The 19,465-nt window shown below is 37.9% G+C and overlaps 1 protein-coding gene across 2 annotated transcripts; it reads left to right on the forward strand.

The window, feature by feature from the left end:
• The first annotated feature begins 1,288 nt into the window (after positions 1 to 1,288).
• LOC145780777 (neutral alpha-glucosidase AB-like) lies at positions 1,289 to 19,268 on the forward strand. Of its 2 annotated transcripts, none has more exons than XM_082592413.1 (22): positions 1,289 to 1,513; positions 3,199 to 3,306; positions 8,667 to 8,903; positions 9,329 to 9,520; positions 10,658 to 10,733; positions 10,827 to 10,962; positions 11,404 to 11,602; positions 11,954 to 12,086; positions 12,463 to 12,611; positions 13,130 to 13,240; positions 13,384 to 13,515; positions 14,124 to 14,234; positions 14,713 to 14,896; positions 15,075 to 15,171; positions 15,257 to 15,358; positions 15,709 to 15,904; positions 16,216 to 16,394; positions 16,544 to 16,626; positions 16,826 to 16,939; positions 17,298 to 17,407; positions 17,717 to 17,814; positions 18,257 to 19,268. In XM_082592413.1, the coding sequence occupies exons 1-22, from the start codon at positions 1,488 to 1,490 to the stop codon at positions 18,364 to 18,366; spliced, it is 2,883 nt and encodes a 960-aa protein (XP_082448539.1). In that variant the 5' UTR covers positions 1,289 to 1,487; the 3' UTR covers positions 18,367 to 19,268. The 2 variants fall into 2 exon arrangements, with proteins under 2 accessions (XP_082448539.1, XP_082448540.1); XM_082592414.1 differs by having other exon boundaries at positions 1,480 to 1,614.
• The last annotated feature ends 197 nt before the right edge of the window (positions 19,269 to 19,465 follow it).

Here is a 19,465-nt window from a genome sequence, read left to right on the forward strand (position 1 = left end):
GATACAGTATATTAAATTCTTTTTTGTGACTGTAATAAATGTCATTGATCTAGTTGATTTAAATAAGTTATTCTTTATTAACTAGACCTGCTACTTTGGGAAACAACTGTTATATAGGCTTTCGTAGGCCTAAACGCTATCTGCTGTCAAAAAATGAGAACAGCGCAAAGCACCTCCCTTGAATAAGAACTCCAGCCAATCATCCTTCCCATGTCCATCCCGCTGCAGAAGCTTCGCCGCACACATGGGCCTCAACAGTTGTCTTTGCACCCAAGCACGCCAACCACATATTAACTTTTCATTTATTGCTTTGCTGTCAAAGGGAATTTCTGTGTTAGTTTTACTGTATCAAATTACCTTCCGCGGAAGGTAAATTGATACATTTGAGTAATCACGTTTTTAAAATTTCAATTAAAAAAAAGTAATAAAAATAGAAAAGTGAAAATGTTTTTAAAAAGTGTGTAAGGGATTAGACTTTCATTTCAGTTTAAAGTCAATAGTTTGTGTCCCGTAGTTTTCAGTTAACAGGCAAAAATGTTAAAAGTGTATCAAATTACCTTCCCTTCCCCTATAGGCCTAGGTTGAAAACAGCATGTTCGCAAACTTACCAGATTTTATTCTTTACATGTAAATAGCCTATGCATGACATGACGTGAGCTATAATTTCGGTCTTTCAAATTTCCAAAACCATCAAATCAGGACTTGCACTCATCGAATTAGGATCTTAAAAAAAGTAGATCGAAACATCTTTGCTATAGATTTCAGGTAGCCACTTTAACAAGTCGAAATTCTGCCACTGAAATTGACTAGAATGAAACCGCCAACCAATCATAAGCTACGGTTTAAGTGACGTAAAAAATGGCGAAAAGAAGATCATAGAAAGCAAATTAAGTGATGGATTTTTTGTCAGCTGGTTGGCTCAGGGGTTAGGGTTAGGGCTAGAAAGTAGTCATTTCATTGACGCGCGTTCGATTCTCACCACTGCTATTGCTCTTTTTCTTCTGTAATTACCAAATAAAGTTCAAAACAAGCATTAACTCTCTGGATGAGTGCTAGAAGGGTCACAATTGGAAGGTAGCCTCTTATAACACGTTCTGATTGGTTGGCGGTTGCAATTGTAGTCAATTTCAGTGGCAGAATTTCGACTTGTTAAAGTGGCTACCTAGATTTCACGCAAGCTTGTGTTACTGTCACGCATCAATAAATATTTTAGACGCGTCAGAACAAAATTTCTCACGCCGCAGGAAGTCCTAAATCTCATCTTGCCGAAAATTCTAGCTGACTTTGCTGTTTGCTTACACCTGTTACGTGGTTGTCAGGTCTGCGAAGCTTCTGAGAAACACGTTTTAAAAGTTAACTTTTCTTTAAAATAACGTGCTGCATGACCGCGGATTGATCAAAAGTTTGTTCACCTTGCACTATTGTTTGTATTGGCTGAACTTGCCAAACACGGATTTAGCACCGCATTGATAGGAAGAACTGCACTAATGATGGGATTGCCATTGCTTGACAGGTGAGGACTTTTTAACAGTAGGTTTTTCTTAGTAGGCATTACCTTTGTACATGGAAAACATCATCAGTGGTTGCGGAATACGGCTGTACGTTTTTTGAAAGGTATATTGCACAAATTTATATTTTTTATGCTTTCTTTTTTAAGTTTCTATAACCTCAGCAGGTTTTAAACTTCCCTCCACGTCTTAGCATGGAAAATATTGTGTTTCAAATCATGGAACTGGATATCTACAAGACCTTTATATATTACTGTCATTGAGTATTTTATGCATTTCTGTTCGCCGCCCTGATAGCTAGCTCGTGACTTCATGAACAAATAAGCTTCAAGATCAAGCGGCGCAGATGCGAGTCTCGAGGTGTGCGCTTAAGCAACACAGTATAAGGACTGCTCTCCATTTTGTGGTACCTGTTAGATAGAATAATTAGGGCTTGTAGGTTTTAAACTGTTCAGAATTTTATTTTTTCCTCTCTTTTTTTCGTATTCTACGGTATGAGAGAGAAATATAGGAGAAATGTTGCCGACCATCTGTCACAGTTGTGACTGCTTCTTCCAACTTGCAAACAACACAGCATTATTGATGCATATTGTAAAATCTATTCTATTGACTTGCAAACATAAGTTTTAAACACAGCATTACTTTGAAATTGTAATGAATAGAAGAGCGGCATAAACAGGAAAGTGAGAGATGAAGTTCCAAAGGTCGGCAATGCCAACTTCGGAGAGATACGTCACATTTAAGAAGAGAGAAAAGGAGACTGAATAAAATCCCATAAAACCTACAAGCCCCAAATAATTCCCCGCCAACAACATTTCAACAAGCAGAAACTTCACTGTCAATCTGAATGACCGGCCTTTCGTCATTGGTTCAAAGCCTCTACAGTGTACACTGTATAGTGTACAAGTATACGAAATTGCCAGGATTAGGCTTTCAAAGAAGCTTTCCCAGCCCGACAATAGAGATTCAATCAATCATTTAAGGGATCTCACTAACACATTTTAATTTTTTTGTTTTTATAATAATGAAAGCCTTTGCTGTATCTTATTTTGAACCCTAGGTTGTTTTTTTCGGTCATTGACCGATTTTTTAGCAAAATGTCCGAAAAAAATCTAGTCAGTTTAGTCAAAATGTCAAAAAAAATATACAGTCAATTGACTATGACTAAAAATGACCGAAATAAATAAAAAATGACCTAACTTTTTCAAGTCATTTTGGACAAATGACCGAAAAGTCTTGGCAAAAAAAAAATGGTTTTGAACATCCCAAGAATAAAAGACAAAGAGAGTCTCCGTCACCTTATAAATATCTATTGCAAGCATAAATTTTCCATGTTCAATCATCAATACTGCTTGATATGTGATATTGTTTTTATTGAAAACTTATATAAACTATGTATCTGAAAATACGTTGCTAATGGTAGCCAATAACAATAACCTATGTGTACTATTGATACCATAGTTACTAAGCATACTATTTTGGTTTTGTAACGTTGTGTTGTTGCTTAGTTATGTCTGTCTATAGTTCAGAAATGTTACCTCCCTATCCTAATTGTAGTAACTATGCTCACAATGAGCATCTCAAAAATTTTGAGATGGACTGTGCTGCATTTGTTGTGGAATGTGCTCATATGTTAATTATGTTGTACTAGCCTGTTGATTTTCAGCTGTAATTTTTTTTAAATTTTCAGAAAACATTTTTTCTTTGTCGTGTATGTGATGTCGACAATTATAAATGAAGAAGTAGAATCATTTGATTCAAGTAATTTCAAGCGATGTGATCAAAGCGCTTTTTGTCAGTAAGTCGTGTTGAATTTTTACATACATTTAAGTTTTAATACAAATACATATGTTAATAAATTTCATGGACAAACAAAAGGTTACAGTAACTTGTAGCTTTCAGCTGTTGGTGTGTTAATATGTTTCATGTTATCTTTGTGAATAAAGTTTCATTAATATTAAAGTGTGTGTGTAGTTTTGTAGTGATACACGGTACTGACAGAGTGACAGTACTGACTACTGTACCAAGTTGTTTCTATAACAGACTAGTGATGTTTGATCATTAAATTAGCTGCCACTTTCACATGGAGGTCCCAGATTCTCAGAAGTTGCTTAGTTTTGTTGACATTTTTTTGTACTTTTGTTTCATATTGTGCATGTACACTTGTACAGTAGGGTGGATCAAAAAAAATGAATTTTTGGGTTCAGCTTAGTGCATCTGCCAAAAGTTGCAGTTTGGGCTATCTTTTGCATTGGTACTTGAAAAAACATTTTTTGACCCCGTTTGACCCCTATCCAAGAGCTCTCTAGTGGCCGCCGAACCAAAATTCCTTAAATTGGCTATAATTTTTTTCTAGTGGGTGCAGGTTAGTGGTTTTGGTGTCTATCCCCACTAAATCAAGGCTTGTGAAGTCATTTCTGCAATCTAAAATCATCTATGGGCTAGCAAAATGACATCAAAGCCCTTTTTCAGCAAAAATGCTTAAAAAAGTTGGAAATTTATGGGGGTTTTTTAGAAAAAGGGCAAAGAAAAACAAATTCATAATGCTGCTAAAGGCATTTCTGTTAGTATAATACACTGAAGCAAACATACAAAGCAAACAATTACCATATGAAGTTTTGCAAAAATGCTGCCTTTGATTTGTTCATCCAATTATCCATAGCACAAAATGCATGACAACGGGTTCAGGCAAGATCAATTTGTGAGTGTTTTGTTGCTCAGTTCACCAACTTATGGCATGCATAACTTTTTTCGTACATTTATCTTGTGCAGAACTTCCAGCCAGCATGGTTTGTTGCTTGTGTAGATCTTGTACAACTCTGTATATATATATGGCCTTTTTTTTCTTCAGACTTGGTTACTTTACTGGAGTGATAATTTGTTACCGTTCCCAACGCTAGCTTATCTGCATCGTTTGTAACACGCAGGGCCGGTTTTAGGCCGATTTGACCGATTAGATCAAATTGGGCCCCGCACCTTGAAGGGGCCCCGCGCTAGCGGGGGTCTTTTTATATTACGAGGTTTAAAATACTACTGAAATGTAAAATAAAAATTGAAATAATATTCTTTCTCATAACATCAATTTGTTATGCATCGTAACTAAATCAAAGTTATATTTCTGTGTCTGCCTGTTACGTCATAATGAATATGGTTGCTTGCTTGCAATCATTCGCAGAGTTGCCAGATTGGGCTACTTATCAAGCCATTTTGCTACTTTTTGTGTCAAAAATCTGGCAGCTCTGATCATTCGTTCTTTTAAAGTGTGTCGTATTAAGACTTGAAGCAAGCTTAATCTTAAATGTAGTTCTTTTGTATGCTTAATCGTTTAACTAAGTTATAGTTGCAGGTCTAGTTGTGTTAAGTCGTACAGTATTAAAGAAATAGTCTCTTTATTTCGGTAAGTGATAGGTGCTACAGTAATTTTAGTAAATTATCGTTATGTCACCATTAGCAATTAAATTTTTCTGTTCTGCTTCATTACAGAAACTCAGATTAAGATTTTTGAAGTTTATTCTAAAAGAGATAAATATGATATAAATAAGCCTTATATCATGGGAAATACTAGCAGAGATCGAGATAAAGGACGCAAGTATTTAAGTGGTAACCAGAAAAGAGCATTGGCGAAGGCAAAAGAAGCTGAAAATGAAAAACAAAGAGGGGCTATCGATAAATTCCTTGTTACCCCACCTTTGAAGCGCTCAAGGATTGAGAATGAAGAAAATAATAGCAATTCAGAAAGTGGTATAACCATGAATCCGACAACAGTTGATCAATACACATCGGAGATAAATAACGAATTAGAAAAGAATGACACAGCAGTGAATAGAATTGAAGACAATCTCAATTCATCACAGGAAAGTTCCAATGCAGAATCATAACCGGAAAAAAGCAAGCCCAAACGTCAGCATGCAGTAATGTATCATTCATAAGTACAGCTGTAAATATTATGGACGATGACCCAGCAAATTGGCTAACATCTATGAATAACAACCTTAGAGATTATTTAGCAATGAAAGGTCCTCAAAATATTCCTGGGAATAGCTTTCCAAGAAATGGGAAAGGATTGTGTTTTTCAAAATTCCACTGTAAGAAAAAACTTCTGAATGGGGAGAGTGTTGAAAGACCTTGGATTATATATTCTAAGTCTGCGGATAGAATTTATTGCTTTTATTGCAAACTTTTTGTAAAGAATGCATCCACGGCCTTGTCAACTAGTGGCTTCAACGATTGGTCTAATGTTCACACAAGGTTATGTCAGCATGAAAAATCAACAAACCATATGGAAGCTACATGCAGTTACTGGGAGCTACGTAAAAGACTTTGTAGTGGACAGACAATTGATAAAAATCAAGAAAAAATTATCAATGAGCAAGCAAAGCACTGGCAGCAAGTGTTTGAAAGGCTAGTAGCTATAGTGCAGTTTCTTGCAGAGAAAAATTTAGCGTTTAGGGGAACAAATGAAAATGTTCGACATGAGAGTGTTCACAATGGAAACTTTTTAGGTCTTGTGGAGTTAGTTGGAAAGTTTGATCCTGTTCTTGACATGCATTTGCAAAAAATCAAGACAAACGAGATTAAAAATCATTATTTAGGAAAAGATACTCAGAATGAACATATCATGGCTACAGCTACTTTGAATGAGATACTGAAACGTGTAAAAGCAGCTAAGTACTATGCCATTATTTTAGACTGCACTCCTGATATAAGTCATCAAGAGCAAATGTCTCTAATTATCAGGTATGTGTCTGATGGTAACTTGGCTCCTCCAGGTGTCTTTGAACATTTTGTTAAGTTTATACAAGTTCAAAGTAGCACAGGAGAAGATTTGTATAAAACACTATTAAGCACACTGAAGGAAATAAATTTAGAAGTGCAAGATATTCGAGGCCAAGGCTACGACAACGGTAGCAACATGAAAGGTCACACATCTGGAGTACAAGCACGACTACTGAAAGAAAATTCAAGAGCGTTTTTTGTACCCTGTGCATGTCACAATTATAACCTATTACTCGGAGATGTAGCCAAATGTTGTCCAGATGCTATAACATTCTTTGGAGTTTTGCAATCGATCTACACATTGTTCTCGGCATCAACTAAGAGGTGGGCTATTTTTAAAAAATATGTACCTGGGTTATCAGTAAAACCCTTGAGCACTACAAGATGGGAATGTCGCATTGACAGTGTTAAAGCTATCCGTTATCAGGTTGGAGAAGTATATGATGCTCTTGTTGAAATATCAGAGATAACAAATGAGCCGATGGTAAAAGCAGAAGCTGAATCTTTAGCAAACCAGCTAAAAGACTACAAATTTTGTGTTTCTTTGATATTTTGGTATGAAGTACTTTTTAAAGTTAACTACGTAAGCAAGGAACTACAAAGTGAAACAAAAGATATTAATGAAGGTATAGAGTCATTTAAAACACTCTTGTCATGGCTAAGAAATTATAGAGAAGAAGGCTTTAATGATGTTCTAATAGGTGCAAATGAATTGGCTGAATCGATTGAATTACCACCGGAGTCTAGAAAATTTCATGAAAAAAAGACACGTCGAAAGAAGCGAATGTTTTTGTATGAAGCAGAGGATCAACCTAATGATGATCCAAAAGAAATGTACAGAGTTCAATGCTTCAACTTAGTCCTCGATCAAGCTATTCAGTCAATGGAAAGTAGATTTAAACAACTTAAAGATCATGCAAAATTATTTGGATTTATAAATAGCTTTCAAGATATGCGAAAGGAGGAAATAAGGGAGCACACATCAAACCTTGAAGCTGCTTTAACAATTACCACAAGAAGACAGGACGCTGAAGAAAAGATTGTTACAGAAAAAAACAAAGATATTGATGGGTATATGCTAGCTGAAGAACTTGAAGCTCTAAAAACTTTCCTTCAACCCAGAATTAAGCTGTATGCCCTCTTTAAACACTTGATAGAAAACAATAGATTTACAACATTTCCTAATGTTTTCATTGCATTGAGGATTTATTTGACTTGCCAATAACTGTTGCATCAGGGGAAAGAAGCTTTTCAAAGCTGAAACTAATTAAAACGTACTTGAGATCTACAATCGCGCAAGAAAGACTTAACAGTTTGTCAATGCTTTCTATAGAATGCGAGATTGCTAAAGCCATTGACTTTGAAGTTATTTTGAATGACTTTGCTAATAAAAAGGCAAGAAAAGTTTTTTTCTGAAAAACTAAAGGTTAATTGCCTAATTTTCCTTTTTTGCTATTAAAAGTAAAACAACATATCGTAAATAAACATCCACATTACCTTTAATTTGTTTTATAGCAAGTAATAAATGTCTATCTTTGTAGTTTGTATGTACTGGTATGTATTTTATGATATATAAACACCCATAAATTTTGCTATGAAGAGTAGGGGCCCCGTCATCACATTTCTAATTGGGCCCCGCGGTTCCTAGCACCGGGCCTGGTGACACGGAAGAAGCTGAGTTTCTGCTTGATAGAAGCAAAATTTTCATTTTGTTCCAATAGCCGTGGAGGAAAGTGCAAAAAGTCGGGGAAGGCCTCCAAGAGGGAAAATAAAGTAAATGAATCTGGACCAAACAAATCTTTTAGTTGCGTCTGTGGCTGTATAATAGGCTTAAGTAACTCTTGGGATTGGGAGGTTGTTCGAGTTCGTTGATGCTGACTCCATTGATACTTAACCATGATTTGCGCAGCAGATTTTTTTTTCAATTATGGAAACTTCTTGGCTAAACAAGCTAAAGACTGCAAGTCTCTCTGCCAAGTACCAAAGATGGTTGTCAAGCTTAGCCTGGAACAACTGTGCTAATGGTTTAAACAATTTAGGATACTTGCTCGTGTTACGATCCATCATCAACATTAAATCATTGCTGGGTGACTCAACGGTCAAAGGAGCAGTGAACCATGGCTTAAAGTAGAAAATGCAAAGAAAGACTGTTAACTCTGTTATTCTTTGCAGCTGCTCATCACTACAGATTACAGAAGCTTGGATTGGCACAGTTATCTGCTTTTTTCTCTGCTCTTTTCTTTTTCTGCTTAACTTTAGTTTTACTGCAAACCTGCTTAACTGCAACTTTTGGCAGATGCACTAAGCTGAACTCAAAAATTCATTTTTTTTTATCCACCCTATTGTACAGTATATATATTTCATTGAAGCAATTTTTTGCAGGCGTCAGCGAAATTATAAACCAGACACATCACCATACAAGGTTAACTTTGATTCCTTGCGAATTCCAAAGCTAAATCAAGTTTCAGTAGATATAACAAATCTTAAAAATAATCAACCGTTTGTTCTTGATGTGTTTGCGTTTAAAGATGGGATCTTCAGATTAAAAATAAATGAAGCAGCTCCTATAAAACCTCGTTATGAAGTTCCAGATACCATTCATGCTATTGAAGATCAGAAGTATGTATGGTTTACCTACTTTTTGTATCGTTTATTTCTTGTAACATTTTACTCGCAATGTTGATCAAAAAACTATTTAACAACAGATGAACTTAGGTAATTGCATAGGCAATTTACTTACTTTTTTGTGTTTTACCAGATTTTTATGAAGGCTAAAGCCAATGGTTTAGAAATTCCATTGTTCATATGAATTTGATTATTTAATACGCGCAATTGCGTATAACTAAATACCGTACTTCATTGAAATAGTGTCATAAGAATTAGTGACAGGATGAAGTTATGACACGCAAAACATTAACTGTGATAAAAGCAAATGAGAAATGCTTTATCGCATATTATACGCCATACATAGAAATATTAAATATAAAAGATTTTCAGCAGTTTATTAAGTTTTTTGTTGGTCATGCAAAAATTACATTTTTCAGGTTTCTACTAACTTCTGATGCAGTAAGTCAGACAATCTCTTTGGTGCTTGCTGAGAATCCCAACATAAGGATAAGCATCTCATGTCAACCCTTTCGCCTTGATGTCTTTGATGACGATGAACCAGTTTACAGTTTGAACTCACGAAGTCTTTTAAACATTGAACATCTGCGTGAAAAGCCGGTTCCAAAGGCGTGAGTTTGTTTTTCACATAAATTGCACTCCATTGCCAGATTTAATTTCAACATTTTCTGTAGAAACAAATACTTAGAAATGGGATATATAATTATTGGGATAGAATATAAAGCACAACTTTGGTGTTTGTGGATGAAGATTTTTTTGGTCTTGTTTTTGATTGTTTGGCTGACTTAAACAATGAAAAAACAAAATAATGTAAAAGAAAATCTTTTTTTGAACTTTTATTAGGATTTGTTCGGTAAGAATTTGAAACACTACTTTTGTCATTAGATATAATATTCAAACAAAGCTTTCTAAACTTTCTTCAAATGCACTTTGATGCTCAGTTGCTCACCCTGTCAAACTTGATCTAGAAATCGAGACCGTAAGAAAGTCAAGATTAAGAAACGACTAAAATCCAGAGGAATAATTACTAAAATGAAATCAATCGTCTGTGCTATCGTACCATGGTACCATCGGTATTTCAACAAACTGATACTTATTGCTTGGAAATTAGCTAACCAGTTTCCATTGAACGGTCTTATTAGCGCCAGCGGTAAACTAGAGTAAGTTCTCCTTTAGTAGTAAGGGGTTCCCGGTGGTGTTAGTTGAACACAGAGCAGATTGAATGCATGGTTGGTATGTTTTCTAAATGGGTACGATTTGCATGTGATGTTTTATAACACACGAAAGATTTTGATCCTTTTCTTTTTTTTGTGCAACACGTCGACAACTTTACAACAATGGTGCGTGGTATTTGTAGTGCTTTAAGCTGGCCTTTGAAAGAGAAAATAGGTTAGTTTGATTTTTTGTTTACATGTGTTTGAAAGGAAATGGAGTCCCTTTGCAAGAGCTAAAGTACTTTTTGGTCTGTCAGTTCCTGCGTTTTCTACTGGTCATGCCCATTCTTATGTATTACAAAATATTAAATTTATGAATCATTGTTCACTGTGTTCGTGGAGAAAACATTTTTTTTAAATTTTCTATGCATTATTATTGCCTAAGAACCTAACTGGTGTATCCTGTATCAAAGTATGTTGTTGGTTTCATTCCAATTTACGTAGTATAGCCCGTTTAGATTTTTCTGTTGTTGGAATTATAGAGGGCTATGAATTTTTTTATATTGTATTAATATGAGGTTATCTGTTTTCCAGAAGCGAAGAGGAAACGCCATCTGATCCCCTGGAAAATAATGAAGAGGAACAACATGAAGAAGAGAAACTACCTGAGGTTAGCTGAATTCTTAAAAATAAAGTTAGCGTTTCCATCTTGTTGCTTTAAAATGCAAAATTTGTTGTTATTTTCTTGATTTGGTATCTTAAGGAGCCTGCGGAATTACCTGATGAGAACGAGCAGGAAGAGGAAAAGCCGGAAGAAGCCCCGAAGGAAGACAATGAGGACAATCAGCCTGGAATGTGGGAAGAAACCTTCAAAACTCACCAAGACAGCAAGCCCAGAGGTTAGTCGCCCCAGGCACCTGTTGGACACTGGTGATGGCGCTAGGCTTTTAATATGAAAATTTCTTCATCGAATGATAACATTGGTTTTGTCAGGACATTGCAATGTCACCATTTCATTAGGCAGCTTTGACCTTGAATGACTTAATCACTTCTACACCACATAACTTTACAAAATGCACCCATGACCCAGTTATATCAAAGCTTTTAACCTAAGAAAGTTATTTCATTTTGTACACTTAAAATTACCTTTGGCGTTCGAATCCCCCTTGTTGCTAAATGTAAAACAACTCTTTAAAATTGTTTATGAAAAAAAAAAGAAGAACCAAGACCGTTTTGCCGCTCTGCAAGAAGAAACTCCATTTAAAATCGGCTTGAAAGTGTAATTGTCTCCAAATAAACGGTGTATTTGTGAAATCATTGTTCCATTATATGCGAAACAGGTCCGGAATCGATCGGCTTGGACACTTCCTTTATTAACTTTGCCCATGTCTACGGTGTTCCGGAGCATGCAGACCACTTGGCGCTCAAGTCAACGATCGGGTCCGAACCCTACCGGCTTTACAATCTTGATGTCTTCGAGTACGAGCTGGACAGCAGAGCTGCACTTTACGGCTCCATACCTTTTATGATTGGCCACAAGTAGGTGTACGCTTGTAGCCGTGGAAAATTGAACGTTGGTGGACTGCGCAAACATTTTGGGGAAATAAAATACCGTTTCATTGCATTGGTTTTTAAACAGTATACGAATTTTGTTGAACATTTAGATTTTAACATGGTTTTGACATGGTTTTGACATAGTTTTGACATGATTTTAACATGATATTAACATGGTTTTGACGTTTAGCGTAGCAAAGCTTTCGAAAGTCACCTGATGGTCGGCATTCGGAAATCTTAACTACGCATGCTGTGAGGGATACAGCGCTATATACAAACATTATTATTATTATTTGTTGGTGTTCATTGAGACCAATACCCTTTGTGTTCATCCAGTGCAAAACGGACGGTCGGTCTGTTGTGGTTGAACTCAGCTGAAACCTGGATCGATGTTGATTCGAGCGCGGACAACAAAGGCGTTTTGGGGACTGTCTTCAGCTACTTTGCCGGCCAAGAGACTGTACCAGAAGTAATTATTAATTGCGAAAGTTGTATCCCAGACAGCAAAATGTATGGGATGTTTGTTTTATGGTGTCAAATTATAGTTTATGTATTTTCACTACAAGTCATGTAAAGACACGGTTCCGCCATATCAATTATGGTGAAACTCGCTGTGGTGTGCTTGACTCAAGTCTGGTTAGCAGACGTTGAATCAATGTAAAAAATAACTAATTTTTTAGTTGGGTTTTCGGAAAGGGGCTAATAGACACTCTCTTTCGGAAAGGGGCTAATAGAATGACCTTTTTCTGGTCGCGATGTACTGTAACCGAATTTTGATTTATATCATTCTAAACTGGCCTGATTTTATTCTTCATTTGGTGTCACGCATGCATCTTTCTCCTCAGGTAAATGTCCATTGGATGTCCGAGAGTGGAGTCATTGATATCTATTTCATGCTTGGCCCTTCCCCGCGTGACGTCATGAGGCAGTACACGAAGCTGACAGGCACAACCTACATGCCGCCAGAGTGGGCTGTTGCTTACCACCAAAGCAGGTGCAGCAATGGCGCGTGTTGTTTTCTTTCATTCTCCATTTTTTTCCCCGATACCTTCTTTCGCAATGTTTTGTTACGTTGCAGCAGCATTCGCGATTAGATATGCAGCGTTTTGAGAGCTTTTTTCACCCACCATCGTGAGTACCGTCTGTTTGGTAAGTTAGTCTTTCGGGCTGGGAAACTGTAGTTCGTGGCGTTTTCTGGTCCGTCATTTCTACCAGAAACGTAGAAGTTTTTGCGCAAGTTTACCTTGCAATTAAACATGTTGCGAAGACGTAACTTAACGTCAAAAAAAAAAACTGTATCACATCCTAATCAGAGAAATCCATCATGTTTGTATTGCATCGATTTAACGTCTGCATACGTTAAATCAGTTTAAAAACGACAAATTTTGCTGACTCTAACGCAATAGTTCGCTTTGCTTTTCTACGTTTGACGTCTGTTTTCATGATGTATTTGTCCAAATTTATGATTAGCTTTACGTTGGCGAACATAAAATAGCTTTCATGTGTTCGCAGATGGAACTACAAAGACGAGGATGATGTGAACACTGTGGATAAAAGCTTTGATGAGCACGACATTCCTTATGACTGCCTGTGGTTGGACATTGAACACACTGACGGAAAACGGTCAGATTAACAATCAAACGTACTTCATCTTAACGTTAGATCAGCATCTTTTTAACGTTGATAGAAGATTGCGTTTATAACCTTGCAGCGTTTACTCTCTATATACAGTAGGCTACTCGCTAACATTCTATGTTTTCTTTCAGATATTTCACTTGGGATAGCCTGAAATTTCCAAATCCTGTTGAAATGCAGGACACGCTTGCATCGAAAGGCCGTAAGATGGTCACCATCATTGATCCACATATCAAGGTCGACTCCAATTATCACATATATCGGTGAGTGGAGGTTGCGCGGGATTACATTGAACTTAGTCATGTTCACGATTAAATAGAAAGAAGCGATTTACCTGGCGTCAGCACAAGACTGAATGTCAAACTCACTAGAGAGTAGCGAACAATTGTGATTCGCTAACTTTACTGATGTACATTAACACTATCCAAACTGGTGTGATGATATCGATAAAGTTGTGCGATACTGGTGAACCCAGCCTCATTGGCGAAACACGTGTCGGTTGCTTTCAATTTTTGCTGCAGCACTGCACAATCGGCTGCCGAAAAACATAGTTGATTGCATGTTTATGATGTTACTCATGGTTGTTATACTTGAAATTGTACATCTGTGCAAACTCTTTATTCTATATGCTCTTTTTATGATCGTTTCTCGTGGTGTTATATTGTATCGCGCCAACTTTTGCTAATAGATTGCAATAGAAAATATCTTCTTTTTGCTTTTAAGAAGTCTGGTCTTCATTCCGAAAGATCAGGGTCGATCAGACGATTGAAAATCGTTGTTATTGAATTAACACTAACAGTTCAGTGTAAGTTCACATTTTAAGCGATAGTACTGTCCGTTCAGTGATAGTTACAGTTTACCTTCTGTTCAGCGAGGCGCAGGCCAAAGGCTACTTCATCAAAGACAAGAATGGTGGCGAGTTCAAAGGCTGGTGTTGGCCTGGAGATTCTGCCTATCTCGACTTCACCTTGCCTGAAGTTAGGTGAGGAGACTTTCTGGTGTCGTTGAAACCTCGTTCCATGTTGTTTTTGCCATCAAGCGACTGATATAATTTTGGTTTTACAACAATCATAACTTCCGTTTGTTCAATCTATAAAAACACGGTTTTGTTTTCACGTGGCCTTGTGTATTGAATATCCGCCTTTGAATGGGCAGACGTGGTTCTATGTCTCGAGGCTAATACCAAAGGTCTTGTTGAAATGGCATTGAATATGGTTCTTGGTAAGCCGACAACATTGATATGGAATTCGTTTGAGACACAGCGTTTTACATAGGTCGCCACGGTTTGAGATGAAATTTCACTTGACTGCCTAACTATTGTAAAGCGTTGTAACCCAGATAGCAAAATTCGTCATTTTACGTTGAATCATTGAAAAAATAACGGAAAGTGAAGAAGCGCACATCTGCGATGCACAGTTTGCACACTGTTCAACACTTAATGAAGCACCTACATTAACCAGACAATGGTGGGCAAGCCAGTTTGCACCGGACATCTACAAAGGATCAACTCTGAATCTCTTCACTTGGAATGACATGAATGAACCAAGCGTCTTCAACGGTCCAGAGATAACAATGCACAAAGATATTCAACATGGTGGCGGATGGGAGCATAGACACGTCCACAATTTGTATGGCATTTTGCAGGTACATTATGCGCATTCCTACGCTGTGTAGTGTGTACTGGAGGGGATAATTATGTTCGTTTACCTTATTTATTTAGTGTAGTAAACAAAAACATGCGAATGTTGGTTTTCCTTCGTTGTTTGACACGCCAAATGGTTTCCAGTAGGGCTTAGTTTAAACTAAGCATCTTTGTCTTTAGATGGCTTCTACCGTTGAAGGGCAACTAGCTCGTTCTGGCGGGAATGAGAGGACGTTCGTTTTGTCTCGCGCTTTCTTCGTGGGCACACAAAAATACGGTGAGACTCTGAAAGGATTTCGGTTGAAGCTTGAACGAGTGCAAGTCACGCCAGTCGATTGCTCAATCAACTCTCTTGTTTCCAGGCGCAATTTGGACCGGCGACAACACGGCAGAATGGGGTCATCTCGAATATAGCACTCCCATGCTTTTAACTATCGGCCTTTGCGGAATAGCCCACAGCGGAGGTAGGTTTTTGTAAGATTTTATCAAATCTCTTAAACCACTTTTGTGTAAAACAGTGGCGTAGCTAGAAAGAAAATTTTAGAGGAGATATGCAACTGTTCGCTGGGCGAACATTTTAATATTTCAAAGACAGAGTTTGTTAAAAAAATTAACTACCGAATACAGCAAAACATTTATGAAATGTCATTCAAAATGTAATAAAATGTCATTAAAACGTTGCAGTAGCATTAAAAATCCATTTTTTGGGAAGAGTTAGATTTGTGAGAGGAACGATTACTCTCTCAAGCTCCCCTGTGGCTACGCCCTTGGTGTAAAATCAAGCTTTGTATACTAACCTAAACACTTTCTACAGCCGACATCGGTGGCTTTTTCAAAAACCCTGACCCTGAGCTGCTGACGCGCTGGTATCAAGCCGCTGTGTACCAACCATTTGTGAGGGCTCATGCTCACATCGACACAACCAGACGCGAGCCCTGGCTGTATGAAGATAAGTACAAGGATGTTATTCGTGCTGCTATCAGAGAGAGATATGAGCTTATGCCTTTCTGGTAAGACTCCACTTTGCACCTGATGAATTTAAGCTTGATAGTGCCAATGATTTTGTGACATCTTACAGTGCAATGTGGTTGCAGATGCAACCCAACAGACAGCTGGAAGCAGTAAAAACACTACGCAGTCGTCGAGCCCGCTGCTTCATGTTTGACGTATCTTTAGTTTTCTTGCCAATGCTCAGCCGTTTACTTGCGAACCGTCATCCTTTCTAACATCATGTGGGCATTCTCACCACTCTACCGACGTTTAACTGTTTTAAAAGTGCACCGGAAATATCCAGTCTTTAAATTTGAAAGTTTCATTCCAGGTACACGTTGTTTTACCAATCTCACAAAACCGGAGAGCCTCCCATGCGTCCGTTGTGGTATGAATTTCCGAAAGAAACCGGTCTGTTCGCGAACGACCAGGCTTTTATGGTCGGCTCTGCTCTTCTAGTCCATCCTGTTGTGTCACCGAATGTTGGCTATACTACTGTGTATCTCCCAGGTACCTTGAAATGTATTTAGGCTTTCGTTTTTTGCAAATTAGCTTGAAGCGTTTCGCTTTGGAGTGGTTTTAAAATTCATCTTAACAATGTTGGAAGAACACAAAGTTGGTATATTCATCATTTGTCAGCCCGGTAACTTTTTTTTCAGGGTCTAACGGCTGGTATGACGTGAAGACGTATCAGTACTACCCTAGTCCGAACACCGTCTCCATGTCAACCCCATTAAATAAAGTAAGTTTGAAGCCTTTTTGCGAAACTGAAAAATTAACATTCCATAGTGCAGTTGATGTAATAGGTCTGCACACACTGGAATTAACATATTTGGTGTACCTTTGGGCACGGGGTTGGCCATGCAGTTCCAAACCTTTCAAAACAAAGTAACTTAGTATTGCATGGTGGGGCATTCACATCCGTTTTGTTTTACGTTCAGATCGCAGTGCTTCAGCAAGCTGGCAGCATCATCCCCCGAAAGATGAGGGTGCGACGAACCTCCTCATTGATGACGCATGACCCGTACACTTTGTTCGTGGCACTCAGCCAGCAGGTGCGTAAGGACAGGGCCTCTGAGATACATTTTACCGATGGGGGGGGGGGGTGTTTTCTCCTGTCATAAGCTCTGCGTTGGAGCATTTCGCCAGTGTTAGCGCAGGTCTCATACCGATACAAGGCTCCACATTGATCTCTCGACCACAGAAGAACGGATCACATATGGCGGTCATCATGAATGCTGATGATAATCTCGTTTCATGCTGCAGAATTCTAAAGCGTTTGCATTGAAATGAAGATTTCAACTTTCATGAACACTGAAAATCTCGTTTCATGCTGCAGAATCCTAAAGCGTTTGCATTGAAAAGAAGATTTCAACTTTCATGAACACTGAAAGTCATTTATTTTAAAATCAGGGCCGAGCGCATGGCGAAGTGTACATGGACGATGGCCACACTTTCGACTACAAGCAGGGAATTTATAATTACAAGAACATGACCTTCGAGAATAACAAGTTAACCTCGCGGTGAGTGCTTGTTGCTCAGCCGGCAAAAAGTTTCCGGTATCACGACCTTGAAACGACGCAATGATGGCAACTTCTGCAAGCTGCCCGGACAGTAAATGAGTCCGCAGACGTTGAATCAATGTAAAAAATGACTCATTTGCTGTCTGCATAGCTACTCTCATGGCTCAACGTTATTGTTATTTTTTTAGTTAAATGGTTGAGTTGGCTTCAACTCCCATTCTGAGAGTTGCGCATATTTACATTGGCACATTGCCTCTGACAAATAATGGCAGAATAGGATTTGAACTTACATTGTCGTTGCTGCTTTAGATCGATCGACGCAGGTACGAAATGGGAAACGTCTTCATGGCTGGAGAAAATAGTTGTGATCGGTGCCAGAAACCCATCACAAATCAGACTGCAGTCAGGTATGAACGTTTGTGTTTGTTTTTCGTCTACTACCTTCTTGTCAATTTATCACAGAAATCTTTTGAAAGAAATTATACGGGATTCTTTAAGTCAAGTGAACATCATATGCAGGTCCGGATTTAGGGGGTGCAGGTGCCCCCCGACGTGGAAAAATGTGATTTTGTGGTTTGTTTTTTTTTCTCACAGCTTTTGAAGTTTCTGCAAAATGCTATTCAGTGAAGTGCTTGAAAAAAAAAGTGCTGAATTAATGCTACTGTAGACGTAGAGGTGGTTTTTCGCGCCGTCGGCGCAAAAAATGTTTTGCACGGGGGCCCCCATCAGCTAAATCCGCCCCTGATCATATGAAAACTAGTTTTGATCTCATGCTATAAAAACTAGTTTCCTTCTCAGTAGAATATTGTTGCTGATATCTTGCAGACGTTTTACCTGTTTTACGTTCAGGGGACATCAATACCCTCTTGGAGTTTTCATTCGATCCAAACATTCGCGTGCTGACGATCCGAAAGCCCGCGGTCAACATGCAAAAGGATTGGACCATCACATTGAGCTAAAATTCCAACTGACGTTATTATAATTACGAAATTTAGGGAATTTGTCAAACGTTGAAACTGCTTTAGGATCGTAGATTGCAGGACAGAGATTGTTCTGCTTGGACGTTATTTGACGTAGATATGATCGGAGAAAGCGTGCACCTTGCTAATCAGATGTGTGGGTGCCACTATAGTATGCGATCTGCCAAAGTTCTTTTTGCGTCACTGATCTACTTTTCAGTTGTGATCGTAACCCTTGTAGTGTATCTTACAACGTAAATTAGTTTCTATACTAGCACTGCTGAATATTGTAATCAACAGAGTAATTCATACTTCGTTTTTTCTTGCAATTAACTTTTCTTGTGTGTGGTGGAACACCACCCACCTGTGGTGGCAACACAGTATGTTGTCTCACAGTACGTACGAATGCAGTTTTTAGTCATAACCATCTTGCGTGAAGATTACAATCCCAGTCTTTCTAGATGGAGGTATATCTTTCACTAACAATAAATTAGCCTTGTATTAGTACAAAATGTGTGCAATTACTGAAATTAAAATTGACTGCTACATAGAAGTGTATTATTCTGGACACAACTGTTTTCCACGGAACCAAATTTGACTATTTATGTCAAAATAACAGCTGATACAATGGGCAATTGGGCATCACTACAGCTGCCGCGAACAAGAACTCGCTTTTTCTGGAGGTCAAGACTTAACTTTTTTAACGATTTGGCCCAGTCCTTTAAAATCGTACTTTTGAGCAGAAGTCTGAGATATTCTAGTGGTTTAAAAACATTAACGTAAAAAGGTAACTTTGGGCTATGAACTACATTAATGCAACAATCAACTTGACCGCTTGTTACCTTTGCAAGTCAAAATATAGCTATCGTTTTGACTTTTATTTGATCTCTATTAAATGAAAAAAGCCCAAGGTATTTTCATCACGCGTTTTCACTTTTCATCACGACCACAAGACAAAAGATAGTGTCGCTGCAGAACATGAGGATTATATTCAAAAACGTCATTTTGAAGCCATTTCCAGGACTGCAGCCTCAAAACGAACTGTAAAAATTGCGTTTTGTTAATCTACAAATGTCTCCAGACAGCAATATTCATCATT

The sequence above is a fragment of the Aplidium turbinatum genome, chromosome 12 (assembly GCF_918807975.1).
Source record: "Aplidium turbinatum chromosome 12, kaAplTurb1.1, whole genome shotgun sequence".
Taxonomy (NCBI): Eukaryota; Metazoa; Chordata; class Ascidiacea; order Aplousobranchia; family Polyclinidae; genus Aplidium; species Aplidium turbinatum.